The sequence below is a fragment of the Neolamprologus multifasciatus genome, chromosome 6 (assembly GCF_963576455.1).
Source record: "Neolamprologus multifasciatus chromosome 6, fNeoMul1.2, whole genome shotgun sequence".
In the NCBI taxonomy this organism is placed as follows: Eukaryota; Metazoa; Chordata; class Actinopteri; order Cichliformes; family Cichlidae; genus Neolamprologus; species Neolamprologus multifasciatus.
In genome coordinates this window covers 30,663,031-30,675,641 of record NC_140444.1, presented here as the reverse complement: position 1 = coordinate 30,675,641, position 12,611 = coordinate 30,663,031, and the positions used below count along the sequence as shown (strand labels likewise).

General features: G+C 42.4%; 1 protein-coding gene across 2 annotated transcripts in view; it reads right to left on the bottom strand.

Annotated features, from left to right (window-relative positions):
- Positions 1-12,611, bottom strand: part of LOC146517311 (3',5'-cyclic-AMP phosphodiesterase 4C-like) — a 22,502-nt gene extending 9,891 nt beyond the window's left edge. Inside the window, exons 1-15 of one of the 2 annotated variants that reach the window (XM_085162258.1) lie at positions 12,331-12,611; positions 11,823-11,887; positions 10,654-11,386; positions 9,590-9,724; positions 8,038-8,165; positions 7,763-7,945; positions 7,622-7,661; positions 7,311-7,381; positions 5,663-5,825; positions 5,176-5,269; positions 4,920-5,077; positions 2,841-2,939; positions 2,585-2,749; positions 511-610; positions 273-427 (exon numbers count right to left, since the gene is read on the bottom strand). In XM_085162258.1, the coding sequence (XP_085018384.1) occupies positions 273-427; positions 511-610; positions 2,585-2,749; positions 2,841-2,939; positions 4,920-5,077; positions 5,176-5,269; positions 5,663-5,825; positions 7,311-7,381; positions 7,622-7,661; positions 7,763-7,945; positions 8,038-8,165; positions 9,590-9,724; positions 10,654-10,695 (1,533 nt within the window). In that variant the 5' untranslated portion in view covers positions 10,696-11,386; positions 11,823-11,887; positions 12,331-12,611. The remainder of the gene's footprint in view (positions 1-272; positions 428-510; positions 611-2,584; positions 2,750-2,840; positions 2,940-4,919; positions 5,078-5,175; positions 5,270-5,662; positions 5,826-7,310; positions 7,382-7,621; positions 7,662-7,762; positions 7,946-8,037; positions 8,166-9,589; positions 9,725-10,653; positions 11,387-11,822; positions 11,888-12,330) is intronic. The other variant, XM_085162257.1, reaches the window with a different exon arrangement.

The window sequence follows — 12,611 nt, the reverse complement described above, 5'->3', positions numbered from 1 at the left end:
ACCGAGTGCAAACCTTGTGTTTGCAAAGTGCAGCCAGTCAGAATAAAGGTAGCTTAAATGAGGAGAACCAAAACAGATACATTCAGTTTCCTGTTCAAGGTGTTTAAATATACACTTAAGAGAATCTTAAGAGAATACAAATCTTTAAAACTAAATAAAATATAACTAAAACTAAAAATGATAAATTAGATTCATACATCATTTGCATGATAATAGAAAAAAATGAAATTCTGTTAGGTTACTGTTACATTATTTTAAAACGAGTTCCCTACCATATCGATGACAAGCTTGCGAAGGCTCTGGCGCTGCCGCTTGGTAAGGTTCTGGAAAATGTCACAGTTTTCTTGGTGCAAAAGCTTGAAGCCCACGGCGAGATGGTGGTTCTCCAATACTGACTCGTCGTTATACATTAGGGCCAGCTCTGAGTCTGAGCGCAGAGGAGGGGGTGTGAACACAGCGTGTGCAAATATCAAAGCATGTGTTTGAGTGTGTGAGCGTGTGTGAACTCACTGGTGTTGATGAGGAACTGATTGGACACTCCGGGATGGTCTACATCGTGGATGGCTGCAGCAAATAGAGCGGCGAGGATTTCCAGGTCAGTGAAGACAGCCTGAAATGACAAGAAGGGCAGGAGACAAAAGTCAATACCTCTGACAGTTTCAAAACTAGTTTCTGTGCTAATAAAATGCAAGAAGGTGCGTCTGATAGCAAAGAACATACGGCAGTTGAAGAATATGGATAAACGTTTTTACTCTCTTTGCAGATGTGACCATACTAATGTGAGACAGTATGGGACATGCTGCTACTAAGACACAAAATTATATCTAACTTAAACAACAAACACACACAAACTCTGTTCTAAGAGTTTGTGTCTTCTTATTGCCTTTTGCAGCAGTTTTCTTGGAGTCATATTTCCCCTTTTTGCCTTTAAAAACTGTATAAAATGTTTTAACACCTTTTCTTGGGATTCATTCTGTAGACTTCACGTCACATTATATTCTCCCCTCTCTGTAAAACTAGAAAAAATTGGGTCTTCCAGTGGTTTCACCCAGTTGTAATCCTGTTTCCAGTCATTTTTATAACTGTATTTCCATATTCTGCCAAAAACTGTGCCGCTTGTAACTTTGTAGTTCCTTAACTTTGTGTATCGTGTAAGCAGCAAAAGCTCGTGGCGGGTTAACCTGCACTTGACCCACAAGAACAGCCTTTCCTGCTTTCTTTGCAAGCCAGACAGAAAGGCGGCTGTCCTGCTGTCCTGAAAACTAGAGCTACTCAAAATATGGAACACTGTCTCAGTGTGTGGGAGACAAATGCATTCCCAGATAAAGTCAGATGCTGTTCTTTTATTTCCAGTAGAAAAAACAGCAACCACAGTGACACTGAACCCAGCTCCCATTGTTTGTGTGTTTTAATCTGTGATCAATATCAGCCCAAGTATTACTTATACTTCATACTCAAGTCATAATACTGTGAAAATCATTTAAACGTAAGTTTTTTTTGTTGTTACATCACTGCATAAGCCACGGTGTAATAAGGGTCACATGGTCAGTCTGCTTTGGATGCAATGTCACCACATAAACGGGCTCCAGCTTTTTATGCAACACATTAACAAACATGTGACAAAAGTAAAAACACTCTCTCCAGCTTTTTATCTTTTTTAAATTGTTATTCATTTTCCGCGATGTTTCTCAGATGCAGCTTCTCCATAGAACCATGTGTGTTAGATCAGGTACGCACTTCTTTTCTGTTGATAGTCTAACACCTGGATCCACAGTTGAATCCCCTCACCCACAACAAGTTGTGACAGATGTCTGTGTTTCCCTGAGGCTGGGTCTGCAGGAGGTTTCTTCCTGTTAAAAGGGAGTTTTTCCTTCCCACTGTCACCAAGTACTTGCTCAAAACAGGATCCTCTGATTGTTGGCGTTTTATTGTAGAGTCTTTACCTCACAGTATAAAGCACCTTGAGGCAACTCTTGTTGTGAATTGGCGGTATATAAATACAACTGAATTTATTTAAATTAAACAGTTGTTACTCTACTAACCTGTAAAGACTGGTACTTGTATAGCACCTTTCTACTCAGCCCTCAAAGTGCGCCATACAGCACTTTCATCTATGCCCAAGGGATTTTCTAACATAGACATACACACTCAGAGTTGGATGGATGCATTGGGGGCAACTCACTGTTGAGTATCTTGCCCAAGGATCCTTCAGTATGTGGACTGGAGGAATCAGAGCAGCCACAGGTGCATTTTAGAAATGGTGAACAGGTCAGTTTGAGGCCTTGGGCTAAATGTCTGAGGAAACTTGAAGCTCAAACATATTTTTTTGTCTAGACACGTGAATAATATGCATTTTAATATATAATGTATTACAGCATGACACACTTATTTAAATAGGTCTATTTGTTTGAGGAAAAAGGGTTAAATCATGTTCAGCTATGAAAGTACCCAGATGTTTCAGTTAGAAGATGTTTGTCTTTCTTTGCTTTGATTTTTTATTCTCTCCACCTTTTCTTCACGCCTCTCTCCTTATGTGTGAACGGACATCAAAGGTGTGTGTGTGTTTGTGTGCGTGTTGACCTACATCAAGAGCAGGTGTGGAGAGAAGAACATGTGTGGACTGGGTGACATCTGCAGCATGGAGGCTGTTGTGGTACGCTACGTTTCCATGGTAATGGTCCTCCAGGGTCATCACGTAAGTGACAAAGGTGTCGACTGGGATACGAAATGTCTTCAACAGCTCTCGCTCCTGAGGAGGAGCGAGACAGAAGAAGAGGGAGTACACCGTGTACGTGAGCACAGACACGAACAGTCCACATTTATACGATTATTTTCTTTACCTGGAAGATGGCGTACATGATGCAGCTGAGAGGTCTGTTGTTGGAAAACTCTGCTACTCTGAATATGTTAAAACTCCACTTGTCCAGATCCTCCAGCTCCTGTTTCAACACACAAAGTAAAGCGAGCCATAGCTTGAAAATCACACTGTTTCAAAAATGCTTCATCAAAACTTTTAGACAGTTGTATTAAAGTCCTCCTTACAGTACAGTGCGCTGTATACTCTACTTTCAAGGGGCCAAACTTTCTTGTAACTTTTAAAAGTGGTGTAGAGCAACAATTCTCCAGTTTTCTGAAGGTCTTTCAAAGATTTTCTTTGGACATTCCCTCATTTTCAGTCCAATTCTTGCACTTGACCATTTTTAGAAGATGTTTAGTAAGTCATTTAAAACTGACCTACGAATCACTCAAAGATAAAAAAGAACCAAACTCGAGGTATGAACAAGTGTTGTGTTTGCAGACAACAAAGAACCCGTTCCAAATTGTATCTTTAGTCACTTTGCTACTAACAGCATATTGCCAAAACACATAACTTGTTCTTAAATGAATTTTAAAAATTCCAAAGACACACAACTGTCATTAATATGTACAGAGGAGGTCAGCAGAGAGGAACAACAGAGAGCCTTCAGCCAGTGGTGTTGGGGCTCGCAAAAATGATGGAATATTGAACCCGGAAATGTTCATTCTGACTGGCAGTGGCTTCATTTTTCAGCATGAAAATGATCTTAAGCCCACTGCTAATGCAGTAAAAGCATACATGGATAGAAGAACACACAGTAGAACCCTATCAGTCATGGATCGGCCTCCCCAGGACTCAGGCCTACACGTTACTGAAGCAGTGTGGGATCATTTTGACCGAGAACAGAACAAAAGGCAGCGAAAATCCAAAGAACTCTTCCTGAAGACTATTTAAAGAAAAGAGTTTCCCAGCAAAACAGATAAATAAATGGCCTGTATTTGTATAGCGCTTTACACATACCAGTCATCCATTCACACACTAGTGATGGCAAGCTACATTGTAGCCACAGCCACCCTGGGGCGCACTGACAGAGGCAAGGCTGCCAGACACTGGCGCCACCGGGCCCTCTGACCACCACCAGTAGGCAATGGGTGAAGTGTCTTGCCCAAGGACACAACGACCGAGACTGTCCAAGCCGGGGCTCAAACCGGCAACCTTTCGATTACAAGGCGAACTCCCAACTCTTGAGCCACGATCACCCCGGCTAGATAAATACATGGAGGGTAGTTTAAGACTTTAGCACCAGACTTTAGCCCAAAGGTCAAACACATGACTCTAAATCAAGTCTAAGGTCACTCTGTATTAACCTACATAATGTTTCCTGACAAGACTTCATTGAGCAAACAGCTGAAAGTTCAAATCATCCTCCATCCCAAACATGAGCAGACTTCCAGTGCTTCCATCCCTGAGCTCTGGCACCATTTCAACACTAATCACACAGCAGACACTGCTTTGATGTCTCTCAGCATAACCTTGACAGTTGAGCCTTAGTGGTAGGTGGTCCACAGATGTATAGAGAATATCTGTCACTTGGTCCAGTTCTTAATTACAATGGCAGAGGAACAAAGCTTTATGTTTGTATCTAGCATACTTTAATGTGATTTATGTGCTGCATGACCAAGCAGTCAGAGACAGTCTCCACCCCCCTGTGGACCTTCCAAAAAATGTGGTGCTAAAGACTGGATGGAATTAAACAAGCAGGCGTCAGGCACTAGAAAGCAGACAAAAGGATTAATAAAAGACTCCAGCTGGTATGTGAACAGACATAAACCTAATAAATATACGAGCACTTTTTTCTTACAACAAGTCAGTACTTGCAGTTATTTTCTGAAAAGCCAGGCCAAACTTTCTCGATTGCATAAAGTATACAGTAACGTGGGATATAATCATGTTTGCTTATGTTTCTATCAGATACAGGGTACGTGCATACATCTGTTTCTTGCTGCTAGAAGGGAAAAACAATGCCAAAGTCATGAAAAATAATATCATTTTTCAGAGATCCGAGCTCAAGTCTGAGCAAAGTTTGATGGCGAGTGCGAATAACGCAGATAGAAAACAGCACCTTGGCAAGCTCATCCTCGTGGTCCGTGTTGACGCCGAAGCGAGGCATGGAAGCGCTGGAGAGGCTGGAGCTGTGAGACAGTTTCCTCACTCCGCTGATGTGACTCATGGGTTTATCTTTCAGAGTGGGAGACGGGATTTCCACCTCATTCTGCTTGTCTGAAGACACACACACACACACAGTGGATTTATAGTTTTTAATTTGGATAAGGTCATAAATGCGATGTGGACAGAAATCACATTCTGGTCCCGCTCACCCATGAAGGTGCTGGAGATGTACTCAGACACCTGGTTCCCGGAGCGACTCATCTCTGACAGGTGAGAGAGCTCTCTGTTCAGCATCCTCTTAAACTGTGGCAGAATGAGAACAAAACACAAAGATGGTGTGAGTCAACCTGAGGCTTCCCTCAGGAAACTCAGCGTTATTATTCAAAACAGAAGGCCTGTTTGGATTCTGGGCTTTGAGTGAGTCCAGAGGTTTAAGGAAACAGTAAAACGACTGAAAAACTACTGGGATTCATGTTGGAGATAGATTTTTACATTTTCTGATTAGTGTCCTATAATTATTACTTACAGCACAGATCAGCACAGAGGCACCAATTCATGTATTAACTGATAGCAAAAATCAAAATGTAATGATTTGAGCTAAATATTGAAAACATACATAAAGGTTCATCTGCATGGTTATGAGCTGATCTACGGCTGGTGACACGTTAGTAGGTTTGTACGGTGTTAGTTACAAACCTTGTTGGAGGCCATCTCGCTGACAGAGCGGTGTGTCTGGATGGTCTCCAGCTGGTCTAAGCACCAGTCCAGCTCCTCCAGTGTGTCCAGGGCGAGCTGCTGGTACTGCTGGTCTGATAGTGTCGCCCTAGGACTGACGCACACTCCACCCAAAGGAGACCTCCTAAAAAAAAAAAACAGAGTAGTAAAATAATTAGGCTTTAATAACCCAGTACAATCCACATGTTCCTGATAATCTATTAATGTTAAAATTAATGTATTACTTTTGTGTTTAAACGTGTTTTCTGTTTGAATCTCCCATTCAATGTGTTGCCTAATGTTAGTCTTGGTGGTAAATATATGAGATAAATTAAACTCAGCTGAATCAAATTCATTAAATAGTTAATATTTGATATTTTAGAGCTTCGACCAACATGGATGAATGTAAGATGAGGAAAATAATAAGGTGCCGTAGTAGTGTAATAATAGTAGTATTTGTTTTGAGTATTCTGGGCTAAGAACAAAACAATAAAATCAATACAACTGAAATGATGTGATGTACAGAAAGGTACAAGTATCTGTAATCACAAATGTGTGCATGGGTGTTAAACTGCATGCTTTTTAAGCATGGATACTACCTAAACTGTAAATAAAAACTGTTTTTTTTAACTTGCTAAAATTTGAATATGGTGCAAGCAACATGTTTTAAAAAAAACTGTAGTAGTGTGTTACATTACATGTTTTTAACAATGCTCTGTAAGGACACAGACTTCCAGTACTTGTTGCTCACTGTAGTTCAGTTGTTTGATGCTGACAGAAACAGTGGTTGGAGACTACAGCAAGACCAAAATCATCAAAACACAATAAACCTGAAGCTTTCTCGCCTCGCTGTTTTAAAGAAAGGAGCAGGTCTGCGACCACGAGCAGTCAGTTACCATCTTCAAAACAACGCTTGTGCATCAAAGTGACAATAAAACAACAATAAGATGGAGTCAGTCTGCAACTGAATAGAGTCAAGTTGGGGTCTGTTTGTAGTGCATCTATTAAATGTGAAATTTGTTTAATTAATTAAATCTTTTGCTGTCTACGCACAGAACCTCGTACCTACAATCACTGATGTAGCTGCTTCAGGGCAGCGATTTAACTGCAAAATGACAGGCACTCTGCAAACTTGCATTTTTACAGGTTTTTACTGATTTTTCCAAGGTGCAAGGAGCTTGCTGTCCTACTTTGTTTGTTTGTTTGTTCGTTAATTTATTCCGATCATGTAAACAATATACATAAGTTCATTTGGCAAAGATAGAAGATAAAAAAATGCCATACAAAATAAAGCTAAACATGTGTGACTGAGCTGTAACTGTCTGAGGAGTTTTTCATACTTTTGCTTTCAAAATGTATGTTATAAGGCACTGCTGGTCAAATCAGGCACCTCGGCTACTTTCCTATAGCAATGTTGAGCTACTGTATGGTTGGAATACATGCAGAATGTGGTTTGATAAAATAAGTAAAACCTTCTTGCACCGAACTACTTTTGCATTCTGTCTTTATTTACATTTTCCCTAACATCCCTTTTTTTATTGGTAACAGGTCTTATAAACTCCTGTAACGTACAAATGGTCCTTTAACTTATGAAACATAAACTCTGTGGACAACAGGTGGTGATACTGACTTGACGGTCGGTGTGGAGACGTTGGCAAGGATGGTGAAGTTGCTCCGTACCGATCGCAGACTAGCCAATACCTACAATGATCGCACAGCATCACAGGAAAACAGCATAAATACAGAACAAGCTTACACAGATGTATACATATTACTGAGAGGTGAACGCTTAATAACGTGATCAATCATTTTTGCTGTTTCAATAAAAACTTTGCCTCCAAATCCTATAATTATATTGAGTGTCTGGGCACACTGGAAACAGTATGAACCAGTTTTTATGACCACTCATGAAGATAAATGAATCTATAAAGTCAAACTCACTTGGGCAAAAGGTGTGACAATAAAATCTTCTGCAGTATGCCTAAGACAGGAAGAGTTGGAAAATAGAGAGAAAGCTGAGTGCAACATTTCATACAGCCATGGATAAAGTCATCGCTAATCTCATCTCTCTCTAACTCTCACCCTTCGCTGGCGAGGGAGGAGTTCCGTGAGACCGTCTTGGGGGACATGTCGTAGTCCGAGTCGGAGCGGTACAGGAAGGACTCTCTTCTCTGGCCCTGGGGGAAGGTCGTGTGGAGAGTGAGGCTCGGACTCTGGGAGCCCAAAGGGGTGTGACCTGGGGACACGCCATTTTCTGCTTCGTAACTGGAACATGATAGCAGTGATTAGAGAACGACAGGAAAGCTTTCTGCCAAATGAAATCGGTGATTTGACGAGGGCTTAAAATGTGTGTGAACCTGTCAGAGTCTGCTTGTGTGATGGAGATGCGAGGCGGGATACGAAGGGGAAGAGTTGTGGGACGTGACGCGTTGCCCAGGACTTCTGGTGACCGGGTGCGATCTCGAGGTCGCAGCCAGCAAGGTACCTGGTGAGGTAAAACGTAGGTTCAGTCCGGCACAGTGGGTGTGACTCAATCAATTACATCAGTCAACGATCTGTGATTCTAGGCACAATTATGGGCAAAGCTACTGTTTGGGAGATATAGCTTGCCTAACCAAGGTTTTAACAATAGGTGGGTGGAGCTTATGTGCTTATTAAAGCTAGTACACCTAGCTGATGAGATGACCAGTCAGTGTCACTGACATCATACAGAGGCAAGAGTAGATTTAGAGCAGCGGGAAGGCTGTGCTTTTTATTCTGCACATACCTCACAATCAGGTGCACACCAGGGTGTGATTAAAATTTTAGGATTAGGGTGAAATGAATGAATGAGTTTTTGCTGTAAATAGTTTTGGTGATTTTCAGTGTGAGAGGTCAAAATTTGCCCATTTACACATTTTCAAAATCTATTTGTCAGGTAAAAATATTTCAGCATGAAATGCTATCAAAAAAATGTTGTTTTGAGTTTTTCCTATTGTTTCCTTGGAAGCAGGAGAAAGTTGTAAATACACTAACATTTTAACTTCTCGTTAAGTGATAAACCTATAAACAATTTCCTATAGAAAACACGGAGCAGACAAAGTGTAGCATATGTATTTGTTTTGCATGATATTTATTGCTGAACTGAACCCTTTGACCATGTTTGTGCACTTGGTGCCTTTAGGAACATTTTAATGCAATTATGTATAAAATTATACAAACTGCTGTGTGGTTAATAATCTGCACAGCAGCCCATTTAATCACAGTCCAGCAATCTTTTATTTTATTTGTATGTTACTTAGCACTAATTAGCAGGTGTCTCTCATCAGTATTGTGAATTGGTCTAGGAACTTTTTGGGGCAGTTTTCATTGATCAGCGGGACATGAGAACTGCTTGTACAGGAACACCGGTCACATCTGATTGAAAGATACGTAAACGGTTTGGTGTATTTGCTCCAAACTAGAGTTTTAAAAAGCTTTTCCTCCCTGGAAATTATAGTTTGACCACCATCTTTGCTGTTATAGAATTCTCACACAGATTCAGCTAAGCTTGCAATCATTACCTCTGTCCTCTGATACAATTTGGCTTCATAAAACCAGGATCGCTATAGCCTTCTAAGGTTCAAGACAGGTGTCCACAATCTGTGGATGAACTCACGGTAGCTGCTTTCATCTATTAGCTACAGTCTATATGTCTGAAAAGGGTCATTTTCTGCATTATTCAACTTCAGATAAGTTTGAAGTATTGCTTGAAGTAACAGAAGAAGAAGGGACAGATCTTGGTGGCTCACCAAGGTGGTCCTTATAATTCAGTGACCTGTTGTGCTAAACTGTTTGTTGCTATCAACAGTGACTTCAGGTGTTACCAAATCAACGGGACTGGAACCATTCAGATTGCCACTTTAACATGCTCATTCCATCTTCCCATACCTGGAGACTTGGCGAGAGTCTTCTGCTCCTCCCTCTGCGTAACTCAGCCCCCAGCGTGGACCCGGACGTATACGATCGGCTGTAGCGAGATGACTCCGCCTTCTCCCCAGCACCTGTTATATCTGTGTCATTTCCCTGAGAGACAGAAGGGAGGCAGGTAAGGGAAATGGGGATATGGAACAAGAAGGTGCATCTTCAGAGGATTAAAAGAGAACATATTGTGTCTTTCACAAAAACACTGTGTTGCGTGTGTAATGATTAAAAAAACCCAACACATTCAGTAGCAAAAATGGAAGAACGCAGTTGCTGTTTTGGCTCATGTCCCAGGCTGTGTTGTTTTGCCATATTCAAACAATGACGAGCAAAGAAACTTGTACAGAAACACAGACTATAAATTATTGATGTAAGTGTGTGTGACTGTGCATGTGTGTCTGGGATAGGGCCTCTACAGACTGAGCTCTTAGAGGCTGATCTGCACTGCAGTACCGTAGCAACAAAACACTGGGGGAATGGTAGCAGTTGCTAGGCAACAGTGCCGTGTTGCTTCCATGCTGTGTTTGATGTCATCCAGACCCAGATGTGGGGAGATGCTCGCATCCACGCACGCACGCACGGACACACACACACACACACACACACACACACACACACACACACACACACACACACACACACGGACGCATAACAAAATGTATAATCAATAAAAGAGCTCCCGATTAATGCATGCTGTTATGTCCTTTAGCCAGGACTTCACCTTTAAACGGAAATCACTCATTTACATAGAGCACTCACTTAGCTGCGGCTCATTTACATAGAGGACTGGGACTGAGTGGCTCTTGCTGGGTGAGTGTAGGCTGGAGGATGCAAACTGTCCACTCGGACTTCTGAGTGTGTGCGGGAACAAAGAGAGCTTGGATGTGTGAAAGTCATGGGGCGTTTATGTGATGGTAGGCATTCAAGTTACACACACACACACACACACATCTATCTACAGAGATCTACGGTCTCTGTGACTGTGACAAGGTTAGCAGATTTTCCCTGATTGTTCAGATCTTCCTCCTCACCTCTTCTCCAGTCACCGACAGCACGCTGCGGCTCTTCTTCATTCTGATTGGCTCGTTCTGGGCCCCAGGGCGGAGCGTTCCGGAACCCAGGCAGCAGAGCAGGTGGAGAGCCAGGACCGGAGAGGTCAGAGGTCACTGCAAGGTCAAACCGGGGTCAGACCGGGTCACAACCGGCCCCCATTGGAGCGGATTCGGCCAGCCAACCGCCTCACTCGCGCTCCCTCTGCACCTCAGTCTTCAGGTGGTTGAAGTAAAGCTTGGCGGAGAACAGTAAAGGAGCATTTACGCAGCCCTCAAAGGCTGCAGGTTCAGACTGAGGCCGCTGACCTTTGTTTGGATCTGTCTCTTTTCCAAAGTCAAAGGCAGAAGAAAGAAAAAAAGTCACTCCATGTTGTCTTGCTTTGGCCAGATGAGCCAATGAACATCTCAGTCAGGGTTCATGATGCCGTTGCCAAAGGAAACCCCGTTCTCTAAAACGTCTATCCAGCTCGGAGAGTTGTCTGCATGACGTTCCCCAGTTGTTAACCTGATTCCACATGAAGGCAATTTCCCAACAATTAAGAATCCAAAATCCAAAGAGATTACAGAGAAATTTGGTCCTCTCCTTTCTCAGGTCAATCATCCACAATATGACTGGTCATTGTCTGGATCCAAATCCTGCTTAGGAAGACGTGTCAAGCATGACCTCATCTGAGAAGTCCAAACATCCTGGTTTGATCTGCCAGAGTCAATCCTGGAAAAAATGTGAGAAAACAGAAATTAAGAGTTAGTATGTACAGACTTTAAAAAACAAGAACAAAACAGAAATACTCTTTCATGTCTTATTTCAGTGAATTCATTTGATGTATCATAAAATTGGAAAAACTTGTACTCATGTATACAGTACTACAGAAGATGTGAGTGGTTTTCCATGATACAAATTTCATATATGAAAAAAAAAGCCTCCAAACAAAACTCTCAAGGCATGGCTGGTTGACTGGTAAATAACTCGTGTTTTGATTGGCCTCGCTGGAGCTGTACCTACAGTGTGGCTAATTCTGAGCAGATACTGCAACACCAAAAAGCTCTCTGATGTTATATAATTACTCTGAGCAGTCCAAGCTGACCTAATTCTATTGGATGGGACAGATTCAGCATATCAGAGTGTTTCTGATGGAGCTGGTACACACATAGAGAGCTGCTGGAGAAGACTTTCATCAAGGGTCACCATGAACACACCCTCTCAGCGATGGGTCTTCCACACAGCAGCGTCCACACAGATTCACACGGGTAAAAAAAAAAGAAAAACGAAAGAAAAACAAACCCAAAACAAAAGAGGAGAAATCATCAAATGCATAGTGACACAGTGACATATATATGCACAGACAATCAAGGCATTTGAGCCCTTACACACACACGCAATAGCTGCAAACCACCTCCACTACAGATAAAGCAGCTTATAAAACCAAGCAGCTATGCATCAATATGCAGCTCAACCACCAGCCTGCTGTTCTCTCACAAAACACCCAAATACATATATAAAGCGAGCGCGCACATGCCGAAAACATGCACATATGAGGAATGCCCCTGCTGTCATGACTGTTTGTGTGTATGTGTCACACACACATACACACACACATGTCCACATACACTGGCACACACAGACTGGAGGATGTAGGGGAAAAAAAACACACTCACCTTGATCGCCTGAAGATCAACAGCAAGATGGGCTGTGCCTCCTCTTGCTTTCACTTGTCGCCTTCTCCTTCTCTCCCTTGCTCCCTCTGTTTTTCTGTAGACATAGCGGTGTATCGCCACGGCTAGAGGGGGAAAGAAAAAAACACACACACACACTTGCTGTTTTCATGAATATCCGTGGCTTTACCAGCTCCCCTCCCTCCCTTTCTCTCCTCTCCCTCTCCCCTGCCTCAGTGGTCTCCCCCAGCCACCCCCCCTCCCACCACCGCCTCCACGGAGAA